General features: G+C 45.2%; 1 protein-coding gene across 1 annotated transcript in view; it reads right to left on the minus strand.

The window, feature by feature from the left end:
* Window positions 1–17,382, minus strand: part of COLEC12 (collectin subfamily member 12) — a 178,751-nt gene extending 161,369 nt beyond the window's left edge. Inside the window, exons 1-2 of the mRNA XM_052660411.1 lie at window positions 17,254–17,382; window positions 795–845 (exon numbers count right to left, since the gene is read on the minus strand). Coding sequence (XP_052516371.1) covers window positions 795–845; window positions 17,254–17,260 — 58 coding nt within the window. The 5' untranslated portion in view covers window positions 17,261–17,382. The remainder of the gene's footprint in view (window positions 1–794; window positions 846–17,253) is intronic.
* Between the last annotated feature and the right edge of the window lie 9,195 nt (window positions 17,383–26,577).

Here is a 26,577-nt window from a genome sequence, read left to right on the forward strand (position 1 = left end):
ATGGTGGCGGGGCTGCCACCAGAGAACCAAAGTTCTCTGAATGGAAAATCTATTTCCTTGCCTTTTTTTAGCAGCTAGTGGCCACGTGCATCCCTTGGGTTGTGGCCCCTTCCTCGTTCTGCAGTGCTCATCATACCACTCTCTGTTCCCATCATCCCATCTTCTCTCCACAGTCAAATCTTCCTCTCCCTCCCTTTCACAAGGATACCTATGACTACATTTAGAGCCCACCCAGATAATACAGAATAACATCCCCTTCTCAATCTCTTGACTTAATCACATCTGCAAAATGCTTTCTGCCACAGAAGGTCACATTCATGTTCTGGGGCTTAGAATGAGGGTATCTGTGTTCAGCCTACCATAGCGCACTGGTGTTTAGATGGGTTCCTGGAGAAAGTCTTACTCTCACTTCTCCCTTACCAACGACTAAGTTAAGAGCATGGGCCTTGAGGAAAAAAAGAAAAGATGTCTCCTAAATCTCAAAATAGATAAACGCCCGTCTTGTCACAGATTGACCTTCCCCACCATGTTGTGCCTGTTAGGCCATCTGGTTTGTATTCGGTGAGCTGCCTAAGCATCCCATCCCTTCCCCAACCACGCCTGGGTGCAACTCCTGTCCCACGACCCACCGATTTCGTGACAAACCACCTACTTGTTAATACAGAAACTCAACATGCAACCAGAACTGGGCCTTAGAGCCACGCATATTCTTGTGCATCAAAGGTCCGGCCACAGTCACATTACCATTTCCCAGATCGAGCACAGAGAAGGAACGAAGATTTGCTAGAACTTACCAAACCGCTTGTAACCGAAGGAATGTACCTCCTCCTCCTCTGCAAAATCGTCTGCGGGGGCGGGGGAGACGGGGAAGAGAAGACAGAGCGTTAACCCTGGTAAGACCGGAAATGCTGGACTCAACTTCCGTTTCCACCTGCTCCACCCTCCCCTCGCCCACCCTGCTCCCCACTCCTGGAGCACACCAGGAGAAAGACCAAAGGGTCCCTTCACTGGCTGTCCCCTCAGCCTGGAATGCTGTTCCTCCGGCTCTTTAGGCAACTCCTCCTAATTCCGGTCTCAGCGGAGGTATGGTACCTCTGAGATGCCTGTCTGGACTACCACTCAGCCACTCTGTGCCAAATCGTCCTACTTTAATATTACTCTCTGATGTCATTCTCATTTATGTGTGGGTGTTATCACACATCCCATGAGCAAAAAATTTTTTACTGACTTCATCAATGAATTCCATGTATCTAGAATGGTGCCTGTCACAGAAGTGTTAGTCACTCAGTCATGTCCAACTCTTTGCAACCCCAAGGACGGTAGCCCACCAGGCTCCTCTGTCCATGGAATTCTCCAGATGAGAATACTGGAGTGGGTTGCCACTCCCTTCTCCAGGGATCTTCCCAACCCAAGGATCGAACTCAGGTCTCCCACATTGGAGGCAGATTCTTTATCATTTGAACTACTAGGAAAAACCCTGTCACAGCATGGGCTTAATAGATTTTGGTGAATAAATGACTGAATAATCAACTGACAAAAGGGTCAAGTTATCATCAATAACTGAGCCTAGGGCCTTCCTGTGCAGATGCCAGGCTGTGAAGTCACCTCTTCTACCTACTGTGGCATCTCAGGAGCCCAGCATGATTCCTGCAAGGATAGCCAAATCTTTCCCCACTCTCCTTCCAATGGATAACTGGGACTGATGGATGGTTTCCCAGTAAGTGGATTTCCTTGCTGTAGGGATTCCTAAAGGTGGGCCCACTGTAAAAACAAGGGTGTTATTGTGTCAGCCATGCTTTCTACCAAAAGCCTAAATACTCCTCCTCACGTGGTCATGATGCAATTCCTTATCACACTGATAATGAACTTATTTCACACTTCTGTCGGGTATGGGTGTACCTGATTATAGGATACTTAAAAACAAAACAACTCCATTTTTTTAAAATTTATTTTTTTAATGTAGGATAATTGCTTTACAGAATTTTGTTGTTTTCTGTCAAACTTCAACATGAATCAGCCATGCTGCTGCTGCTAAGTCGCTTCAGTTGTGTCCGACTCTGTGCGACCCCACAGACGGCAGCCCACCAGGCTCTGTTGTCCCTGGGATTCTCCAGGCAAGAACACTGGAGTGGGTTGCCACTTCCTTCTCCAATGCATGAAAGTGAAAAGTGAAAGTGAAGTTGCTCAGCCGTATCCGACTATTAGTGACCCCACGGACTGTAGCCCACCAGGCTCCCCCGCCCATGGGATTTGCAAGAGTACTAGAGTGGGGTGCCATTGCCTTCTCCAGGTATGCATATATCCCCTCCCTCCTGAACTTCCCTCCTCATCCCACCCCTCGAAGTTGATACAGAGCCCCTGTTTGAGTTTCCTGAGCCATAAAGCAAATTCTCGTTGGCTATCTATTTTACATATGGTAATGTAAGTTTCCATGTCACTCTTTCCATACATCTCACCCTCTTCTGCCCTCTCCCCATGTCTATAAGTCTATTCTCTATTTCTGTTTCTCCACTGCTGCCCTGTAAATAAATTCCTCAGTATCATTTTTTCTAGATTCTGTATACGTGCATTAGAATATGATATTTATATTTCTTTTTCTGACTCACTTCACTCTGTATAATAGGTTCTAGGTTCATCCACCTTATCAGAACTGACTCGAATGCATTCCTTTTTATGGCTGAGTAATATTCCATTGTATATAGGTACCACAGCTTCTTTATCCATTCATCTGTCAATGGACATCTAGGTTGCTCCCATGTTCTAGCTATTGTCAATAGTGCTGCAATGAACAATAGGATAAAAACACTCCAATTTTTTAAAGTCTATATTGAACTTGCGACAATACTGTTTCTATTTTATGTTTTGGTATTTTGGTCCCAAGATATGTGGGATCTTAGCTCCCTGATCAGGGATCAAACCAACATCCCCTGCATTGGAAGGTGAAGTCTTAATCATGGGACCACAAGGAAAGTCTCTAAAGCAATACTTCTTTTTCTTCTCTTCCTTCTTTTAAATTTTTTTGTGTTGGGGTATAGCCAATTAACAAACAATGTTGTGATAGTTTCAAGTGAAAAGCGAAGGGACTCAGCCATATATATACATATATCCATTCTCTCCCAAACTCCCCTCCCTTCCAGGTTGCCATATAACATTGAGCAGAGCTCCTTGTGCTATAAGGTAGGTCCTTATTGGTTATCCGTTATAGCAGAATGTCCATGTCAATCCCCCAATTCCCTAACTATCCCATCCCCCCATCCTTCCCCACGGTAAACATGTTTGTTCTCTAAGTCTGTGAATCCGTTTCTGTTTTGTAAGTTAAGTTAATTTGTATAATTTCTTTTTAAATTCCACATATAAGAGATGACATATGACATTTTTCCTTTTCTGTCTGACTTACTTCACCTAGTATGACACTCTCTAGGTCCATCCATGTTGTTCCAGATGGCATTATCTCCTTCTTTTTAATGGCTTCGTGATATTCCATTATATAAATACATATACACACACACCACATCTTCTTTATCCATTCTTCTGTCAATGGACATTTAGGTTGCTTCTGTGTCTTGGCTATTGTGTAACTAATTATTCTTGAGCTGGTCACCACCACTGCTCCAGCAATTAGCTTCCCTCCACCCACATACAGTTCAGCTCAAAGGTGCTGACTCAGTGCTCACTGTGGACCGGAGACTGTCAGGCAGTGGGGCTACAGAAATGAGTGAGACATAGTCCCTTCCCTCAAGAACCTGATAGGCTTTCAAAGAAAAAAGAAACATAGTGGGGAAATAAAGCCTCTGTGATTATCTTTTTCAGCCAACAGTGGGATGGAGGACCTAGTTATAACTGAACCTTGAAATGCTGTGGAAAAACCAAGGTGCGTGAGATATCCCACACAACATGCTGAACATCAGCACACTAATCTGTCATGAAGTGTTATGAAAACACTGTTATGAAAAGTGTAAGAGAAGAACTACTCCTAAGACCATGGAGAAGTCAGAAATCTCTGTGTTTTACCATGTTTCCTTATTTAGTGAACAAGGAAGAGACTTGCTTGGAATCTAGAAATCCTGGGTTTCATAATTCAAGTCATCTTCTTCTGTCAAGGATTAAAGCTTTCGTTCTTTCTAGATGGAAGAATGTGCTTACAACCAAAAGAAGAGAGCCTTTTTCTCACTGACTTGGTGATTGGTTAGTTCACCAAAGACATATTAAGCCCCTAGCCTGTGCCCACTTTCCTAAGTAATTCTCTCACTGATATCTGTGAGGTCTGATCTAGTGTCACTTAAAGGGAAACCCTTGGGAGACTTCCTTGGAAGTCCAAAGGTTAAGACTCCACACTTCCAATGCAGAGGGCGCAGGTGCCATCCCTCATCAGGGAACTAAGATCGCAAATGCCGTGTGACACAGCCAAAAAAAATGAGGGAGAGAGAAACCATTATCTGCTGCTTCAGCTTAGAAATCCACACACTTATTCACTCCATCACTAAATAGGTGCTTATAGACCAGTGGTGTTGATGGGACATTAGTATAGGTAACAATGCCACCCAGGCATCAGTCTCCCCTGCCAGCTCCAGCCCCTCTACCGTGGAGCCACGACTACACAAGAATCCACTCACATGCACAGGTTGTGGGCCAAGGATCCACCAGTGACAATCTCACTGTGGAGACAAAAAAGCAGCTTATGCTGTGCTCTCAGTAGGAAACAGCTTAAAAATTAGTGTTCTCCCCAAAGCATCTTTTCAGCAAAAACGAAGATCATGGCATCCGGTCCCATCACTTCAAGGGAAATAGATGGGGAAACAGTGGAAACAGTGTCAGACTTTATTTTTGGGGGCTCCAAAATCACCACAGATGGTGACTGCAGCCATGAAATTAAAAGACGCTTACTCCTTGGAAGAAAAGTTATGACCAACCTAGATAGCATATTCAAAAGCAGGGACATTACTTTGCTGACTAAGGTCCGTCTAGTCAAGGCTATGGTTTTTCCTGTGGTCATGTATGGATGTGAGAGTTGGACTGTGAAGAAGGCTGAGCGCCGAAGAATTGATGCTTTTGAACTGTGGTGTTGGAGAAGACTCTTGAGAGTCCCTTGGACTGCAAGGAGATCCAACCAGTCCATTCTGAAGGAGATCAACCCTGGGATTTCTTTGGAGGGAATGATGCTAAAGCTGAAGCTCCAGTACTTTGGCCACCTCATGCGAAGAGTTGACTCATTAGAAAAGACTCTGATGCTGGGAGGGATTGGGGGCAGTAGGAGAAAGGGATGACCGAGGATGAGATGGCTGGATGGCATCATGGACTTGATGGACATGAGTCTGAGTGAACTCCGGGAGATGGTGATGGACAGGGAAGCCTGGCGTGCTGCAATTCATGGGGTCGCAAAGAGTCAGACACTACTGAGCGACTGAACTGAACTGAACTGAACCATTTAGTTTGTTTGTTTGTTTTCTTTTTCCTCTCTGATCTTTTTCCCATGCAGCATTTTTAGTCTGCCTGACTCCTCTCTCCTTCCTGAAATTTCCCTGGGAACTTCAAACGTCTCAGATTTCTATTATTAAAGCAATTCAGTGCTGGCCTCCAAATTAACCTAAGACAACCCATTAACATTTCAAGGAAACAAAGGCTTTACGGGCGACCCCTAATAGGACTCAAAGAGGATGTCCTGTTGCTCGACTTAACCTGCATCCCAAGAGGATGAGAAACTTTTTTTTTTTTGATTAAAATTTTTTAAATTTCTTTTAATTTTTAATTGGAGAATAATTGCTTTACAATATCATGTTGGTTTCTGCCATACATCAACATGAATCAGCCATACATATGGCCCCTCCCTCCTGAACCTCCTTCCCACCTCCCAGCCCATCCCACCGTTCTAAGTTGTCACAGCACCAGGTTTGAGCTCCCTGCATCACTCAGCAAATTCCCACTGGTTATCTGTTTTACATACAGCAATGTAAAGGATGAGAAACTCTTATGTGCTCAGTCACTCAGTCATGTCTGCCTTTTTGCGACGCCATGAACTGTAGCCCGCCAAGCTCCTCTGTCCATGGGATTCTCCAGGCAAGCACACTGGAGTGGGTTGCCATTTCCTATTCCAGAGGATCTTCCCACCCCAGAGATTGAAACCACACGTCTCATGTCTCCTGCATTGGCAGGACGGTTCTTTACTACTAGCGCCACCTGGGAAGCCCCATAGCAGCCACTAAAAGAATATAAATATCTCATTCAACTTTACAAAAAGGTACTAAATCATCTGAGATACTCAGGGTACAAAGTACCCAGAGAACAAATTATTGGGATTATCAGGGAAGGTATCTTGGAGAAACATCTTAATCTTTCTTAACATTTGTTCTTTGGAAGGAAAAAGAGAGTTTGGGGGAAACACAGTACACCATATCCCTTCTTGAAAATTCACTGTGGTTTTGGAACTATTAGACTCTGGGACATGCCTAAAAGAGAGAGAAATGGTTCAACTTTGTTTCATTCGATGTATTTACAAGAGTTGACTTTTCATATCCTTAAAAGCTGGGTCACATCGGGCAGGTAGACATTCCATTATGGTGGGGGTGGTGCACAGCCCCTGTCAGAGTCCCCAGCTGTGTCCTTACCAAACAGATGATTCAGGCTGGTGATGGAGTGATTCATTTTAGGAATTGAAAAAGAGGAAGAAGCAGGAGCTGCCAGGGCCTGTGGCTGTGTGGATGGCCCACATCGAACTATGAAAGCCATAGGAGAGAGGAGGCAAGGTCAGCTGTCCCCAGTGCCTGAGCATCTGAGAGGGCAAAAGGCTACCACAGGACCCACATGGCTGGCAGATGGGTTTGAGGAAGACAAACAGCCTGATCTCATGTGCAAGGTTATATTTTGTTCTCAAAACCCTTTCCTCAGACTCAGTGGACCCAGGCTAAGTGCAGCCCAGATTTTCTTTTCTTTTATAAAAGTCATCTTATTTATTTATTTAGGCAATGCCTTGCCACATGTGAATTGATGGCTTTCAAATTGTGGTGCCAGAGAAGACTCTTGAGAGTCCCTTGGACGGCAAAGAGATCAAACTAGTCAATCCTAAAGGAAATCATCCCTAAATATTCACTGGAAGGACTGATACTGAAGCTGAAGCTCCAATACTTCAGCCACCTGATGCGAAGAGCCGACACATTGGGAAAGACCTTGATGCTGGGAAAGACTGAAGGCACAAGGAGAAGGGGCAGCAGAGGATGAGATAGTTGGATGGCATCACCGACTCAATGCACATGAATTTGAGCAAACTCAGGAAGATAGCAGAGGACAGGGAAGCCTGGTGGGCTGCAGTCCATGAGGTCACAAAGAGTCAGACACAGCTTAGGGACTGAACAATTGTGGCATGTGAGATCTTAGTTCCCTAACCAGGGATCAAACCCTCACTGCCTGCATTGGAAACTTGGAGTCTTAACCTCTGGGTGGCCAGGGAAGCCCCCCCAGATTTTCTTTGCAGTCTCAGGGGCCTGCAGAGGTGATGGGTTCAAATAAGGATATTCCCTCTCAAGGATCTAGTCACCTTTGCAACCTGCCACTTCTCAAAATCTGTCTGTGACATAATCTATGTCATGCAATTGCTACACTTTGACATGAGCAAGGATTTTGTTAAGATTTAAGGCCTCTCAGTTCTGCAATGGCCAGAACTCAATCCCTGCTTCTGACAGCAGTTAGCCTGCAGGGAAGAAGAAACCTTAACATCCTAAATAACAAAATGTGTTTAATTGAAGATTTATATCTACAAGCATGTACTTTCTCGGCTGACACAGGCGTACTACAGCATTTTTATTGCAATACCTACGAGCCACATGACTTTTGCTTGTCTATTTCAAAATATGATTTTTATTTATTTACTCTTCTTGGTAATTGGCACAGAGCCACGCTGGCCAGAGGTTTCGTGACGGAGAACACTGAACAGAATTCTTCCTGACATTCTTTGAGCATCACTGATTTCAGAGTACCATGAGTTCAAGCGAAGTTTAGTTTAGTTGGCTTGGAGAACTGAGTCATCCATATTAATATGTTCCAATCAATCTGTGGACCAAGTTGTGCAATATCCCCGTGGTTAGAATTTACCTCTCCTTGCCCTGCAGCCCCTCTGTATCAGTGTGACAGCAATTATCTCCATCTGTCTTACATTCCTGTTCTGGTTTTGACTTCCCGCAGATGGAAAGCCCTCTCAAAACGGGACATTTATCACGTTGTCCCCTCAGCAGCTAGCACATCTGTGGCATATTACAGAAACTCAGGTGGTGCTAGTGGTAAGGAATTCGCTTGCCAGTGTAGGAGATGTAGGAGACGTAAGAGATGCGTGTTCGATCCTTGGGTTGGGAAGATCCCCTGGAGGAGGGCATGGCAAACCACTCAAGTATTCTTGCCTGGAGAATCCCATGGACAGAGGAGCCTGGCAGGCTACAGTCCATAGCGTTGCAAACAGTCGGACATGACTAAGCGACTCAGCACACACAGACGCACATCTTATTAATATAAACCCCAAATATTGATCTAGTCCAGACTGTAATACAACTATATTGGGATGATGAGGGGCATCAGGAGGTATCCGTGATAGCAGTCAGGTGGAGGTGAAGGGCAGGAGAACTAAATCCTCATCTGCTATAAATGGAAGTCAATATACAATGCCCCAAACCAAAATAATAACAATAATAATTAAAATAATAAAAATGACTCTTTGAGACCCCATGGGCTGTAGCCTGCCAGGCTCCTCTGTCCATGGGATTTCCCAGGCAAGAATACTGGAGTGGGTTGTCATTTCCTTCTCCGGGGATCTTCCCAAGCCAGGGATCAAACCTGTGTCTCCTGCATTGCAGGAGGATTCTTTACTGCCTGGGAAGCCCAGTGAAAATGAAGACTGTCATAAACATGTCACTTAAGGACATGGGGCTATAGGAGCTGGTCCACATTAAGAACTGCCAACATCTCTTTCCATCCCTCCACGTGAAAGTTCACGTCCATTCTCTTGAATTTGGGAGGATCTTGTGACTCGCTGTGGCCGATGGAATTCGCCAGAAGTAGCAGTGGGTGACCTTGGGGTCTAGGTCTTCTCCAAGACCTCTGCTCTTCAGCTTCTGTTCTCACCCCCTAGGCAGTTGGCTGCCTTGGGAAATATCCAGGCACCCTGCTGGACCAGAGGTGACCTGGTGAGAGGGGATCCCTGGGGAATGAGAGACTCTGATGGGGAGGGGAGAGCCCGGCCAGGCCTTGGCCCGTCCAGCCTCCCTAGGATGCTCTAGCCCAATCAACACCTCAGGAGGCAGAGACCAGCCTGAATCGCAGAGTTGTGAGCAAATAAACAGCTGTTATTTGAAGCGACAGAGCTTGGGGATTGTGTCTTCTAGGCATCGGTAGAGAACTGAAAGAAAAGCCGATGCCAAAAAATGTTCTCAGGAGGTTGCCTCTGGGGACTGGAAAATGATAAAATGAAGTGGGCTGGGCAGGAAATTGCTGTTTTTCATAATAAATAAGATGTTCTTTGACTCTCTAAACTATGTGCATCTCTAACTTTGATAAACAAAAAAAAAGAAAGAAAGAACAAAAATCAAACAAACAAAACAAGGAAACGTGTAGGGAAGATAAAAGTCAGGTAGACTAAAAAAAAAAAGCCCACCAGTCCAACAGACACTGACGACCGGAAAAGGTCCCCGGGTCCAAAAAGCCGGTACGCAGAGTTCACCCTGGAGCGACCGCACAGAAGATCTGGGCAGCTTCTGGCAAATGCCATGTTGATCAGAACAAGTTCAGGCACTTTCGGGAGCCAGGTTGAAGGACCGTGGACAGAGGCAAGGCTGAATGCAAACTTAACAAGCTGGGCTCAGCGCTGCCGTTCACCCTGTCCTGTCTCCACCCTGAGAAAGGAGCCCCGGCTTCTTTAGTAGTGTCATCATCACTAGAACAGAACAGAGTGGTCCCCCGGGCTCTCAAGATCTTTAACTGCTTCCAAACCAGTCGGCAAGCACCATTCCTGCAAGTTGGTCTTGTGTGTCCCACCACCCACCTACTATAGCTGGCCCAGTGGGGGAGAAGGAGAGGAGGGCACCCCTGGGCCCAAATACCCAGTGTCCACTGGCCGCTGGAGTCCACAGCCACCCTCCACTGGCCGCTGCTCTAGGGGAGTGGCTTTCATGCAGGCATTTGTGAGAACCATAGCCTCAATAGAGTGTCACCTGGGTTGCTAAATATTTTGGGTATCCCCTTGGATATTGGCAGGCAGATTCTTTACCGCTGAGCCACCAAGGAAGCCCATATCACTTGATTAACTTAACATAAATGGTTCATAATTGGCAATTACATTCCTGCCTGGAATAAACAGTAAGTCACAATTATACAGTGTTCCAAAACCTAAAATATCTGGAGTTCTCCTTAAGTGCAAGACACCACTCTAAACAACTGAGCTAAACTAACCTATATAATCCTCAAAAAATAGAAAAAAACGGCATCCAGTATATGTCATTATTATCCCCCCATTTGACAGATGAGGAAACTGAGGGGCCCAGGAGGTTAACGAGTATGTATGTGGTCAGCAGGCCCTCTGGTTTCAGAGCCCACACTCCTCACCACACTGAAATCGTCAGGTTCCACTCCTGGGAACACTACGTATAATTACATTTTTTGAGATAGGCATATTTTAAAGTATCAATATATATTAATACTTTGGATTATAAATTTAGAATATAAATTTGGATATTTTGCCTTCGAATAATGTCATAGATACATATATCAGCTACTTTCCAAACATTTCTATGTCATAACTAAGTGACTTATGCCTCAAAAGTGCAGATATTTTCACAAACCAATGACAAGTTAGTTTTTGCACACAGAATGTCAAATGTCCAACCTCTTAGGCAAGTGTTTATGACTTCACAAAACAAAGAATTTTCATCCCAATGACTCAGGAAGCATAAGTCATATTTAATATGTCCAATTCCAATAAATAAATTAATTTTTAATCTCCTATGTTGAAAAACATCTTTCCTTAATAATTTTTAAGAGTATCAATGGACTGTGGTAAATTCAAGGGTTAAGAAAGCTCCTGGACTCTCTTTGGAATTTTAATTTGGGATTACTCATTTTTGCTTTCACTGCTATATAATTTCAAAGGTCCCTTAAGCAATCAGCAGGACCTGTTCAGGGTACTATTTTGGTTTGGGCCCTTCAAACATCATTCACTTAAATAGAAATCAAATTACTGCTTGATTGAATAGTTGCCTTCCCCAAGCTTTGGATGACTGGTGTGATTAGAAACCACGCTATCAGTAGTAAAGAGTGAAGGTTCTATGAGGAATGTCAATACCTTTCTATCCTTTGTTAAGGTGTTTATTTATTGTCATTATCATCATCATCATTATTGCTGATCATTGGTGGTTAAGTCTATTCCTGAAAAGCAATTCTGACAATGCTACACTGTCTGAAGGCAAACCTGTCAGCAAGACAGCACAGGGGCTGTTTGCAGAGTCAATGACTTCAGCAAGCCATTCACACTCATTCAATCAGTCACAAGAAAACCTCCCAGCAGATAAATTCTACAAAGGGCAGCAACCCTGGAATGTGCCTTATCTCTGCAGGAGCTCCAGCCTAGAGAGGTTCCTCCAGTGACTGGCTGAAGAGCACGGCAGTTTCTTCAGACCTTTGATGCCACGTTATTAAGGCCTAAGGCCAGACAGGAGGGGACCTCTTCTACTCTGCTCACTCAGCATCTATGAACTGTGGCACATGGTAGGGACTTAACAAATGTTTTAATAAGTCCCCAGCATTTATCTTCCCACTCACAACCCAGTTCCCTGCCTCCAGGGCATAGGCAGGAATTCCAGAATCTGAGAGAGTCTGTGCCTTCAGAGTGGCATAAGAGTAAAAGACGGAAAGGCAGGACCAGACTGGTTACAGCTGACTCGTGGTGAGGGTAGACGCTTCTCACAGATGATCACCTAAGTGCCCTTGAACACTGTCCCCTGACCCCCAACTGCCCGATTCTTTTCACTCTGATTTGCCCCTCAAAAGGAGAAAGGCTACACTCTGCCACCATTCTGGGCTCCTTGTGCGTGCGTGTGTGCTAAGTTGCTTCAGTTGTGTCTGACTATTTGTGATCCTGTGGACTATAGCCCGCCAGGCTCCTCTGTCCATGGGGGTCTTCAGGGAAGAAAACTGGAATGGATTTCCTTCTCCAGGGAATCTTCCCAACCCAGTGATCGAACCTGCGTCTTTTATGCCTTCTGCATTGGCAGACAGGTTCTTTACCACTAGTGCCATCTGGAAGGCCCTCCCAGCACCTAACCACTATTTCCTTTAGTGGGAAGACATGAATCAGACTTCCTCCTAAGAGATCACTCACATGCTAGGTTCGCTCGAGGAATAACATTTTTCTATCACTAAATTTTAAATGTCTATTTTCTCATTTGAAAACAAACACTTTGAAGGCCATTTAACTTACTTTAGGCAGCAGCTGCATCAACGGTTTTGAAATAATGCTTCAATAAAAATAAGCATGAATTCAGAAAATTAGAATTATGCTATAAGCTTAGAAGTTATCATCTGCCAGCTTTTCTCTTTCACACCATTATTGTTGAATAAGCCACATGGTTGCGGTGGGGGTGAGGGTCAGGGGATGGGAACAATCTGGGAAAATTGCATAGGAGACCACTGGGAAGATATATACTTAGCAATAATTAAACCTCAGATTAGGAATGTCAGGCATCTTCAAACTAATGAAAAGTCAAAAGTGTAACTGGGTTGCAAATTCGTCTTCCAGAGGAAAACAAGCCTCAATTCCCAAACAGTGAAAGGAAAAAGACCTCACTTTGTTTCCATTTTCCTGCAGAAAACATGATTCTTTCAATGTTAAAAGCAGTCAGAACCTACACAAGTGTTTGCTTATCCCAGTTAAGGACAAGACATCTTAGGCACCTGGAAAGCCAAGAGACTGCCGGTCTGGGAAAACAGGGAGTAGAAATACACTGCTTACTAGCACCTTTTAAAAGTATCATTGCCATTTCAGAAATGTTTACACACAAAAGCATAAATATAAGCAGTTGGACACTATGTTTTAATGGCACTGACATCCTCCCTGCATTAAATTAGAACAGTGGTTTGAACCAATGTGGTCCTGTGAGCTGGTGGTTGTTGCAGGCCATCTCTTTTTTATCATTATTATTATTATTTTATTTTTATTATTTTATTTTTATTTTTTTGAATCCACCACGGGTGTACATGCATTCCCAAATATGAACCCCCCTCCCACCTCCCTCCCCATAACATCTCTCTGGATCATCACCGTGCACCAGCCCCAAGCATGATGTATCCTGCGTCAGACATAGACTGGCGATTCGATTCTTACATGATAGTATACATGTTACAATGCCATTCTCCCAAATCATCCCACCCTCTCCCTCTCCCTCTGAGTCCAAAAGTCTGTTATACACATCTGTGTCTTTTTTGCTGTCTTGCATACAGGGTCATCATTGCCCTCTTTCTAAATTCCATATATATGTGTTAGTATACTGTATTGGTGTTTTTCTTTCTGGCTTACTTCACTCTGTATAATCGGCTCCAGTTTCATCCATCTCATCAGAACTGATTCAAATGTATTCTTTTTAATGGCTGAGTAATACTCCATTGTGTATATGTAGCACAGCTTTCTTATCCATTCATCTGCTGATGGACATCTAGGTTGTTTCCATGTCCTGGCTATTATAAACAGTGCTGCGATGAATATTGGGGTACATGTGTCTCTTTCAATTCTGGTTTCCTCGGTGTGTATGCCCATCAGTGGGATTGCTGGGTCATAAGGTAGTTCTATTTGCAAGCAGGCCATCTCTTAAGTAACAAGTGCTACTGCATTAAAATTCACCAATACTCCCAACTTCCAGAACTAGAAATGTGATTTCTTAATGGCACACCTAACTCTAGAGGAGTCTGATTCCTTCATAAAGAGTGTGAATATTAAAAACCATGAAATTTATGGTGCAATACAGCTAATTGAAAATGTAATTAGAAATAAATTAAAACCAACTTCATGTTTTAATCTCTGTGGAACACTTAAAGTATTCCAGCAACAGGGCAAGTAATTTTCTTCCGGAAAATGTATAATGATGTCATTATTTTTCTACTTGGGACTCTAGAGAAGGAAGAAATAAGAGACAGACATTTGCTGAACGCAACAGATAGGTGGTGCTGTGGCTCACCAAAGCCTTGGAATTAGACTCCAAAGGCCTGGGTTTTTACAAAGGCTATATCCCAAGTTTAAAAATCAGAATTAGAAAGTCAAATAAGTGCCTTGAAAAGGCATCTGACTTGCATAGAAGCTGAATTTTTGCCTTGACAAATAAACTTCTGTAGTTTCTAAGATGTCCACTAATTTTCTATTTGGCTAAAGAATGTTTTGGTTTAACACTTCAATTTTAAGCATTTGCAAGGTCTGTCACAGACTTCTATCACTTAGAGAAATCAAATACTAATGCAACATTGGCTTAAACATAATGAGTTCATTGCTTTATGACATAATTACGAACCCAAGGAAAATTCTGTGTTGGTTACCTATGACAAATTGTCCAAATAATTCTACTTGGTAAAGGCAGCTTTCTTTTTTGGGCTAAAAACATACTCTGCTTGGCTTCAGAAGGCTTGTGTCTGATTTCTTGGCTCCATCCCTTCCTGGCTGCTGCACCAGCTTCGAGTTCCTTGGCTACTTAATCATCTGAGAATCACTTTTCTTCCAGTCCAAGGGTTCTATCTGGTGTCCTAGGTCTCTCCAAGACTCACAGGGAACCTGGCCAAGCTTGTTTTTAGATGCCTACTACCCCCCTTGTTGCTGGTTTCTATTTCTTCTGGACTGTTTCCATATCTATGGTGTAGGGGTTAAAATGCCTATCTTATAGGGTGTTTGAGAGGGTTCACTGATGAAGTGTTTGTAGAGGGTGGAGCATACTGGCGCACTTAGTAGGTAAAACATTACTGTCTGCTACCTTCCCCACCTCACAAACCAGACAAGCACAAATTCTATGGCAATTGTTGGTAAGGAAATCTCTCACAGAACATTTCGTTTTGAAAGAGGCCTTCAAAGTGACTAGCCTCCCCAGGAATTCAGCCCCTCAGTCCCCTTCACCTATTGGGGCAGAAGATAAGTGGGGTGTTGAGGCAGTGCCCAGACCACAGAGGATAAGCAATGAGCCTTCTCCAAGCAGTGTGCTAGCTAGTCTAGAATGTAGTATAAGTCATATATATACATATAATATATACATATAATATATACATATAATATATACATATAATATATACATATAATATATACATATAATATATACATATAATATATACACTTCCCTGGTGACTCTGACCGTAAAGAATCTGCCTATAACAAAGGAGACTCAGTTCGATCCCTGGGACAGGAAAAAACCCTGGAGAAGGGAACGGTTCCTTACTCCAGTATTTTTGCCTGGAGAATCCCATGGGCAGAGGAGCCTGGTGGGCTATAGTCCATGAGGTCGAAAAGAGCTGGACACAACAACTAAAGTGACTCAGCACACAGCATACATACATATAACCTGTAGGTATGTATTCCATTACAGATTTGAATTAACATTGAAAAAAATACCCAAACTGCAGTAACAGTCATTGACCCAGTCAAAAGCATAACTAGATTTTCAGGGTTTAGGAAGCCACATGGGAGCTGATGAAATGAGGAGCTGGCTTATCTTTCCAAAAGTTCCAAACCTCCTGGCCTCAGTGACCAGCAATGAGAAGATTGACTTCTGGCTAAAAGGATGGTAACTGAGCGCCAGAGCAAAGCTTAGCCGGGTGAACTCTTGCCATTCTGGGAAGATCCCTTAATCAGTGCTGGCTAAGGAAAGTGCGCCTTTCCTAGAATGTAAATGAGAGAAGAGAAACTGAGATGTAGAGAGAAGGAACGCACACACGCTGCGTTTTGAAATCCTGTCTTTTGTGTCTCTTGAGTTGTGTGTCTCTTGCGTTGCATCCTGTCTTCTGTGTCTCTGGCCCGGGGGCGGGACCCTTTCCACCTGGCGTTTTGTCCCCTTCCTTCCCAGGGTCTCCAGAGAAGGACACAGAACTCCCCTGGAAAGAGAGCTAATTGGTAGGACATTATCTCTCCGAACTGTTTAGCGTGATCTGCCTTGCAGAGAGAAACCTAGAGCCAGAAGTTACTTTCCAAATCTGTGGGGCTCCCGAGGCGCGCGCCTGGATCAGCAACGCTTGCAAGTCAAAGAGGTCGCATTGCGCGTTTTCGGGCTGCTGGAAGCTCGGTCCTAGCGGTCAGATGGCATCTTGAACCGAGTCCCCTCACTCGGGTCCGGCCCGCGCGGGGACCGGGACGTGTTGCTGCTGCTGCTAAGTCACTTCAGTCGTGTCCGACTCTGTGTGACCCCATAGACGGCAGCCCTATCCTAGCACAAATCCAGGATTCCAGTCTTGTGTAAACACCACGCCGGCCCATCTCCAAACGATACCTCTGCTGTGATTATTTATCTCACATACAGATCGAGATTCTGTTGACAGATCTTCGTTTTCTACTCAACAGACGGCTTCCCTGCGAAGCACTTCTCGCTAAAAGATGCGATAGCATCTGACATTTCCCCAAACCCGCCTGCGGTGGACACCTCCCGGGGGACTGTGTCGCCCCTGATCACACGTGGGCACAGCTCCGCAGGCGGGCACATGGAAGGGACGCGAAACCGAGGGCGGTGATTTTCCAGCCAGTGGGGCTAATGGAGAAAGATGCCAAACGCACTTCCCGAGCCAGCTGAACTTCGCGGGCACCTAATCATTGCCAGATGTGGGGAGGGCGCACCGAGAACATCCCCGAGTCCGGGAGAAAACACCCGTCGACTTCTCAGACGGGGAAGCGGCAACGGCGGGGAGCGAAAGGGACCTTGGAGAGAGTGGGGCGTGCGCCAGGGCTCAGAACGAACTAGGGGGGCCGAGGGTGGGGAGTGATGGTGCCTCCACTCTCCTGGGCGTATTTTTTCAATTAAAAAGTTGGGAACTGGAATCCGTAAACAACGACTTGGGGCTTCAAACTACTTTGTTGAGACACGGTGGGGAGGGCAGTACTTGCTGGCTTCAAATGCCCAACCCCGAGATTTCCGGCGGTATCCGACTCCCGAGACCCGGGGGCGCCCCCCAGGATGCGCGCACCAAATCCAGCACCGGGTCTCCCCCGGGTCTCCGCGCAGAGAAACTTGGCACCTCGCCCCCTCCCGCGCGCCCCGAAGCCCGCCCTACCTTTCATGGTGACCGAGGAGACGCACCGCCAGCCGGGGAGCTCCGCGCCGCCGAGGAAGTCCGCGCTGAGCAGCGGGTCAGTGCGCGCCCATGGCAGCCGCGCCGCGCGTCGGCCGTCTGTGCTCCAGCCCTGCCTCCCCGCTTGGCGCTCTGTGCCGCGGGGCCGCCTCGCGCGCCGCTCACCCCGGGCGGGAGGCGCCGCCGCCGCCAGCGCCCCTCCCCCTGGCCCGGCCGCCGGGGCGCGCGGGCCGCCGCGCCCACGCCCCCCTTGCGCCTTCCCGCGCCCGCCCCGCCCGCGGGCCGGCCCCAGCCCCGAGCTCCGCCGCTTCCCCGCCCGCGCTCTCCGTGTCCCCTCGTTTTCGCGTTGGCTTGGAAGCGGGCCGAAGACCGAGGAAAGCGGCTCCCGGGGTGATCAAGTGCTCAGCCTCGGGGTGCACAGAACGTGCTGCCGCTGGGCTGGTTTTTAGACCTCGGGCTCCCCAGAGTGTGGGGCGAGCGGCCTGAGAGCAGCGGCGTCACGGGGACGGCGTGGCTTGCTTGTCCCTTCCCCAAAGGGCTCTGGGCGCGAAGCGTTAGAGGATCGCACAGGGGCGAGAACGCCCGAGGCCCAAAGTTTCGAAGTCCGCTCATTGATTCCCCGAAGGGGCCCAAGGGTCGGTGCTCACTGTCACTTGCGGAGAGCTGACGCTAAGTTCGAAGTCACCATTAGATGCTCTCCCTGCAGAGCTCGGAGCAGGATTACAGCTCTTGGACCTTCAAGAAGAGAGAGACTGAAAAGCCCACCACACTCCCGGTGGTTGGAGAAGCCCCCCTCCCACCCACCGCCCCTGAAATGATCAGGTTGACTCCAGTTTTACTAGGAAAGGAGGCTGAGCTGTTGAGTGGCTTCATAATGAGTTCCTTTCATTGTGGCCCATCAAGTTGCCCCACTGTGTTTATCTTTCGTTTTAGAAACCCTCCAAAGCAGACCCATTGCTTTATTGCTTTACTGCCTAAGTGGTGAGTGGAGTTGGAGGGGGCTGGGCAGCGGGGGTGGGAGCAGAGGAACTGTCTTCAAGCACGATGAAATGAAAGATGACTCGCTCCCTTGCTAGCTCACCAAAAGCAAGGCAGTTCTGGCCGGGCAGTGGTTGCAGCTTCGCAGACTTCCTCAACTGAGGACTTGATAACATGGTGTAAGCCGCCCATTGATTCATTCTGAACAGGGATCTCTGCTCTAGTAAAAGGCAGTGTCCAGAAATGAACACATTCCAGACTCTCCATTCCAGAAGCTTTCTATTTTGAACATTAGATTAAAACTTGCACGTGACCGACAAAGAGACAAAACTGGAGATTTATTTTTCATATTTGCGGTCGATGCAACTGTAGGGTAACTGAAGATTATTTTAGAGATTTGCTTCAGCTCTCACCAAGGTACCTGCCTTGTTTTGTACTTCCAGTGAGAGTCCCTGAAGAGCCAAGAATATGGATTCTCAGCCCAGAGCTTACTATTAATAACTAATGATCGGATGGAATAAGCCCATCACTTTCTTTGAATCAGTTTCTTTTTGGCCACAATATTTGAAATGAAAAAAAAAATCCTTTAAAAAACCTAAATTATAGCTACACTACCAAAACCACAGTCAAGAGAAGAAAAAATAGATAAATTGGATTTCATCAAAATTGAAATTTTTGTGCATCCCAGATACTATCTACAGAGTGAAAAGGCAACCCAGAGAATAGGAGAAAATGCTTGTCAACCGTGTATCTGAAAAGGGGTTAGTATACAGAATATGTAAAGAAATCCAACAAGTCAACAACCAGAAAACAAACAACCAATTAAAAAATGGGCAAAGAACTCAAGTAGCTGTTTCTTCAAAGATGATATACAAACGGTCAATAAGCATATGGAATGATGCTCAACAATCACTTATCATTACAGAAATGCAAATTGAAACTATAGTGAGATACCACTTCACACTCACTCAGTTCAGTTCAGTAGCTCAGTCGTGTCCACCTCTTTGCTACCCCATGGACTGCAACGTGCCAGGCCTCCCTGTTCATCACTAACTCCTGGAGCTCACTCAAACTCATGTCCATTGAGTCAGTGATGCCATCCAACCATCTCATCCTCTGTTGTCCCCTTCTCCTCCTGCCTTCAATCTTTCCCAGCATCAGGGTCTTTTCCAATGAGTCAGTTCTTCACATTAGGTGGCCAAAGTATTGGAGTTTCAACATCAGCATCAGTCCTTCCAATGTATATTCAGGACTGATTTCTTTAGGATGGACTGGTTGGATCTCCTTGCTGTCTAAGGGACTCTCAAGAGTCTTCTCCAACACCACAGTTCAAAAGCATCAGTTCTTTGGCACTTGGCTTTCTTTATAGTCCAACTCTCACATTTATACATGACTACTGGAAAAACCATAGCCTTGACTAGATGGACCTTTGTTGGAAAAGTAATGTCTCTGCTTTTTAATATGTTGTCTAGGTTGGTCATAACTTTTCTTCTAAGGAGTAAGTGTCTTTTAATTTCATGGCTGCAGTCACCATCTGCAGTGATTTTGGAGCCCAGAGAAATAAAGTCTGCCACTGTTTCCACTGTTTCCCCATCTACTTCCCATGAAGTGATGGGACCAGATGCCATGATCTTCGTTTTCTGACTGTTGAGCTTTAAGCCAACTTTTTCACTCTCCTCTTTCACTATCATCAAGAGGCTCTTTAGTTCTTCTTCACTTTCTGCCATAAAGGTGATGTCATCTACATATCTGAGGATCTCTCGACAATCTTGATTCCAGCTTGTGTTTCTTCCAGTCCAGTGTTTCTCATGGTGTACTCTGCATATAAGTTAAATAAGCAGGGTGACAATATATAGCCTTGATGTACTCCTTTTCCTATTTGGAACCAGTCTGTTGTTCCATGTCCAGTTCTTCCTGACCTGCATACAGAATTCTCAAGAGATTAGGATGACTATTACAAAAAATTAAAAAATTTCAAAATACAGGAAAAAAGGATTGGCAAAGATGTGGAGAAATTAGAATCCTTGTGCATTGGTGGTAGGAATGTAAAGTGATACAGCCACTGTGGAAAATGGCATGGTGGTTTCTCAAAAAATTAAACATGGAATTACCATATGATCCAGCAATAACTGGATAGATGCCTAAAAGGGTTGAAAGCAGCAACTCGGATATATCTGTACACCTGTGTTCCTTGCAGAATTATTCACAATAGCCAAAATGTAGAAGCAACAAAAGTGTCCATCAAAGGATGAATGGATAAAATAAATATGACACATGCTAGCAATGGAATATTGTTGTTGTTCAGTTGCCCAGTTATGTCCAACACTTTGCGACCCCATGGACTGCAGCACGCCAGGCCTCCCTGTCCCTCAACATCTCTGAAAGTTTGCCCAAGTTCAGGTCCATTGCATTGGTGATGCCATCCAGCCGTCTCATCCTCTGACACCCTCTTCTCCTTCTGCCCTCAATCTTTCCCTGCATCAGGGACTTTTCCAATGAGTCAGTTGTTCGCATCAGATGACCAAAATTTCAGTTTCAGCATCAGTCCTTCTGACGAGTATTCAGTGTTGATGTCCCTTAAGACTGAATGGTTTGATCTCCTTGCTGTCCAAGGGACTCTCAGGAGTCTTCTCTAACACCACGGATCACTGCCTTGTCATGGTGAAGGAGCTTGCGTAACTCAATGAAACTATGAACCATGCTGTGTAGGGTCACCCAAGACAGGTCATAGCAGAGAGTTCAGACAAAATGTGATCCGCTGGAGGAGGAAATGGCAAACCACCCCAGTAAACTTGCTGGAGAACCTCACGAACTATATAAAAGGACAATGAAATATTTTACAGATTTAAAAAGGAAGGAAATTCTTTTTTAAAATATTTATTTATTTGGCTGCACCATGTCTTAGTTTTGCAATGCAGAATGTTTAGTTGTGGTGTGTGAAATCTTAGATCCCTAACCAGAGGTTGAACCTAGGCCCCCTGCATTGGGAGCATGGAGTCTTCGTCACTGGACCACCAGAGAAGTCCCAAAAAGGAAGGAAATTCTGACACATGGATAAACCTTGAGGGCATTTGTGCTTAATTGCTCAGTCATGTCCAGCTCTTTGTGACTCCATGGACTGTAGCCCGCCAGACTCCTCTATCCATGTGGATTCTCCAGGCAAGAATACTGGAGTGGGTTGCCATGCCCTCCTGTAGGGGATCTTCATGACCCAGGGATCAAACTCAGGTCTCCCACATTGCAGGGATTCTTTACTGTCTGAGCCACCAGGGAAGCCCTTGAGGGCATTATGCTAAGTGAAATAAGCTAGTCACAAAAGGACAAATACTGTATGATTCCACCTGTATGAGGTACCCAGAGGAGTAGAATCATGGAGATATGATTGATGGTGGTGGAATGATTGATAGAATGGTGGTTTCCAGAAGAAGCTTGTGGGAGGGAATGGGGAGTAACTGTTTAGTGGGGAAAGAATTTCAGCTTTGAAGATGTTAACCGTTCTGGAGATGGATGGTGGTGATGGTTGTGCAATAACATGGATATACTTAATGCCACTGAACTGAACACCTAGAAAGGGTTAGAATGGTAAGGTTTATATTATGTTTGGGCTTCCCTGGTGGCTCAGATGGTAAAGAATCTGTCAGCAATGCAGGAGACCCAGGTGCCATCCCTGGGTTGCAGAATGGTTAATCACTCCGGTATTCTTGTCTGGAGTATCACATGGGCAGGCTACCATCCATGGGGTCGCAAAAAGTTGGACAGGACTGAGTGACTAAGCACACACATATTATGTGTATCTTACCACACACACACACACACACACACACACACACACAAAACACACACACCCTAACAGAAGAATTATGAGGCTAGGGAAAAAAAAAAAACCCAAACCTGTTAACTACAGTGGACTGGACTCACAGACCTGCTGATGAGAAAGCAAGCTCAGCAACACTTTAGGAGACAGTTCTAAGAAACGCTCCTACAGGATGGCTTCTTGCCTCCTTCAGCATCAACAGCTGATTGGGCCACTGAAGGTGAGTCCCAAAGGTGGGTCCCCAGCCTGGCACCTCCTCTGAGCCCCACTCTGGAGGATACAGGGGCTGAGCGTTGTGGTCACATGCAGATCATCCACTGACAAAGATTTCTGTGTTCAAAAGCTCTGGGAGGAGTTGAGGAGGGGCTCAGGAGAGAAGAGATAAACCCAGAAGAGAAGGATGTTGTGGTAAGAAAGGACATTGGTGAAGGTGCCTTGCATTCCTCAGTGGAAATGGGCTGCAGGGTTGACGCTTGAACTCAAGCCTCCATGCTCCAGCAGCAGCAGCCCTGTCCTGCCGTCACATGACCTGTATTACCATACATAGAACAGGAATCACCCCACTTCATCCTCACACCAGCCTTGTGCTAGTATTGCCTTTTTGTTTTCACTTGTTTATTTTTTTCAGCCATAGGTATACATATGTCTCCTCCCTCCTGAATCTCCTTCCCACCATCATTACTCAGTTCAGTTCAGTTCAGTCCCTCAGTCATGTCCGACTCTTTGAGACTCCATGAATCGCAGTGTGCCAGGCCTCCCTGCCAACACCAACTCCCGGAGTTCACTCAAACTCATGTCCATCGAGTCGGGGATGCCATCCAGCCATCTCATCCTCTGTCCTCCCCTTCTCCTCCTGTGCCCAATCCCTCCCAGCATCAGGGTTTTTCCAATGACTCAACTCTTCGCATCAGGTGGCCAAAGTATTGGGGTTTCAGCTTCAGCATCAGTCCTTCCAATGAACACCCAGGACTGATCTCCTTTAGAATGGACTGGTGGATCTCCTTGCAGTCCAAGGGACTCTCAAGAGTCTTCTCCAACACCACAGTTCGAAAGCATCAATTCTTCGGTGCTCAGCTTTATTTATAGTCCAACTCTCACATCCATACATGATCACTGGAAAAACCATAGCCTTGACTAGATGGACCTTTGTTGGAAAAGTAATGTCTCTGCTTTTGAATATGCTGTCTAGTTTGGTTATAACTTTCCTTCCAAGGAGTAAGTGTCTTTTAATTTCATGGCTGCAATCACCATCTGCAGTGATTTTGGAGCCCCCGCAAAAAAAAAGTCAGCCACTGTTTCCCCATCTATTTCCCATGAAGTGATGGGACCAGATGCCATGATCTTCGTTTTCTGAATGCTGAGCTTTAAGCCAACTTTTTCACTCTCCTCTTTCACTTTCATCAAGAGGCTTTTTAGCTCCTCTTCACTTTCTGCCATAAGGGTGGTGTCATCTGCATATCTGAGGTGATTGATATTTCTCCCGGCAATCTTGATTCCAGCTTGTGTTCTTCCAGCCCAGCGTTTCTCATGATGTACTCTGCATAGAAGTAAAATAAGCAGGGTGACAATATACAGCCTTGACATACTACTTTTCCTATTTGGGACCAGTCTGTTGTTCCATGTCCAGTTCTAACTGTTGCTTCCTGACCTGCATATAGGTTTCTCAAGAGGCAGGTCAGGTGGTCTGGTATTCCCATCTCTTTCAGAATTTTCCAGTTTCTTGTGATCCACACAGTCAAAGGCTTTGGCATAGTCAATAAAGCAGAAATAGATCTTTTTCTGGAACTCTCTTGCTTTTTCGATGATCCAGCAGATGTTGGCAATTTGATCTCTGGTTCCTCTGCCTTTTCTAAAACCAGCTTGAACATCTGGAAGTTCACGATTCACATATTGCTGAAGCCTGGCTTGGAGAATTTTGAGCATTACTTTACTAGAATGTGAGATGAGTGCAATGGTGTGGTAGTTTAAGCATTCTTTGGCATTGCCTTTCTTTGGGGTTGGAATGAAAACTGACCTTTTCCAGTCCTGTGGCCACTGCTGAGTTTTCCAAATTTGCTGGCATATTGAGTGCAGCACTTTCACAGCATCAGCTTTTAGGATTTGAAACAGCTCAACTGGGATTCCATCACCTCCACTAGCTTTGTTTGTAGTGATACTTTCTAAGGCCCACTTGACTTCACATTCCAGGATGTCTGGCTCTAGGTGAGTGATCACACCATCGTGATTATCTGGGTCGTGTAGATCTTTTCTGTACAGTTCTTCTGTGTATTCTTGCCACCTCTTCTTAATATCTTCTGCTTCTGTTAGGTCCATACCATTTCTGTCCTTTATCGAGCCCATCTTTGCATGAAAAGTTCCCTTGGCATCTCTAATTTTCTTGAAGAGATCTCTAGTCTTCCCCATTCTGTTGTTTTCTTCTATTTCTTTGCATTGATTGCCAAGGAAGGCTTTTTTTATCTCTCCTTGCTATTCTTTGGAAATCTGCATTCAGATGCTTATATCTTTCCTTTTCTCCTTTGCTTTTCTCTTCTCTTCTTTTCACAGCTATTTGTAAGGCCTCCTCAGACAGCCATTTTGCTTGTTTGCATTTCTTTTCCATGGGGATGGTCTTGATCCCTGTCTCCTGTACAATGTCATGAACCTCCATCCATAGTTCATCAGGCACTCTATCTATCAGATCTAGTCCCTTAAATCTATTTCTCACTTCCACTGTATAATCATAAGGGATTTGATTTAGGTCATACCTGAATGGTCTAGTGGTTTTCCCTACTTTCTTCAATTTAACTCTGAATTTGGCAATAAGGAGTTCATGGTCTGAGCCACAGTCAGCTCCCAGTCTTGTTTTTGCTGACTGTATAGAGCTTCTCCATCTTTGGCTGCAAAGAATATAATCAGTCTGGTTTCGATGTTGACCATCGGGTGATGTCCATGTGTAGAGTCTTCTCTTGTGTTGTTGGAAGAAGGTGTTTGCTATGACCAGTGCGTTCTCTTGGTAAAACTCTATTAGTCTGTGCCCTGCTTCATTCCGTATTCCAAGGCCAAATTTACCTATTACTCCAGGTGTTTTTTGACTTTCTACTTTTGCATTCCAGTCCCCTATAATGAAAAGGACATCTTTTTTGGGTGTTAGTTCTAAAAGGTCTTGTAGGTCTTTATAAAACCGTTCAACTTCAGCTTCTTCAGCATTATTAGTTGAGGCATAGGTTTGGATTACTGTGATATTGAATGGTTTGCCTTGGAAACCAACAGAGATCATTCTATCATTTTTGAGATTGCATACTAGAGAAATGCAAATCAAGACTACCATGAGATATCACCTCACACTGATCAGAATGGCCATCATCAAAAAATCTACAAGCAATAAATGCTGGAGAGGGTATGGAGAAAAGGGAACTCTTTTGCACTGTTCGAGGGAATGTAAATTAGTATTGCCATTTTACTGATGAAAAAGCCATTACTCTTTCACCTCCCTTTCCCTTAACTTTTCATCCTTACCAAGCACTGCTTCTTCCTTCAAAATATATCTCACAAAGTCCGCTTCTCTCTATCTCCCCCACATTCCCCAGATTCAGTTCAGTTCAGTTCAGATGCTCAGTCATGTCCAACTCTGCAACCCCACAGACCGAAGGTTGTGCCAGGCCTCCCTGTCCTTCGCCAACTCCTGGAGTTTACTCAAACTTGTGTCCATTGAGTTGGTGATGCCATCCAACCATCTCATCCTCTGTTGTCCCTTCTCCTCCCACCTTCAATATTTCCCAGCATTAGGGTCTTTTCTAATGAGTCAACTCTTCTCATGAGGTGGCCAAAGTATTGGAGTTCCAGCTTTAGCATCAGTCCTTCCAATGAGCACCCAGGACTGATTTCCTTTAGGATGGACTGGTTAGATCTCCTTGCAGTCCAAGGGACTCTCAAGAGTCTTCTCCAGCACCACAGTTCAAAAGCATCCATTCTTTGGCACTCAGCTTTCTTTATGGTCCAAATTCCCCAGGTGGAGAACACAAGAGCCCGTCTGGAATTCTGTGATCCCCCTCCAAGTGTTGCCCTCTCACCACCTGCCTTATCAGATGCCAGTGCTTTCAACTTCCCTCTCCATACACATCTAATGTTTGCTAAACACCTTTACTATCTCCTCTCCCACCTTCAAAATTAATCTACTTAAACATTTGAAGATAAGAGCTAAATCTGAATCTCACACCCCTTCCACCAGAAGAGTCTCAAGCTGGAGCCAAGAGGACTCAATGGTTATTTCAGATGATTTTGGAGAAAGCATTACTTGTTTCCATTCTCCCCGTATTCCTCTCTCCTAATGGCCTACTGGAGGAGGAAATGGCAACCCACTCCAGTATTCTTGCCTGGAGAATTGAATCCCATGGAAAGAGGAGCCTGGTGGGCTACAGTCCATGAGGTCGAAAAGAGTCGGACATGATCGAGAGACTAAGCACAAACACATTTACCATCTCCTCACCCACCTCCAAAATTAATCTGCTAAACATTTGATCTCACTCCTTCTACCT

The sequence above is a fragment of the Budorcas taxicolor genome, chromosome 22 (assembly GCF_023091745.1).
Source record: "Budorcas taxicolor isolate Tak-1 chromosome 22, Takin1.1, whole genome shotgun sequence".
Lineage (NCBI taxonomy): Eukaryota > Metazoa > Chordata > Mammalia > Artiodactyla > Bovidae > Budorcas > Budorcas taxicolor.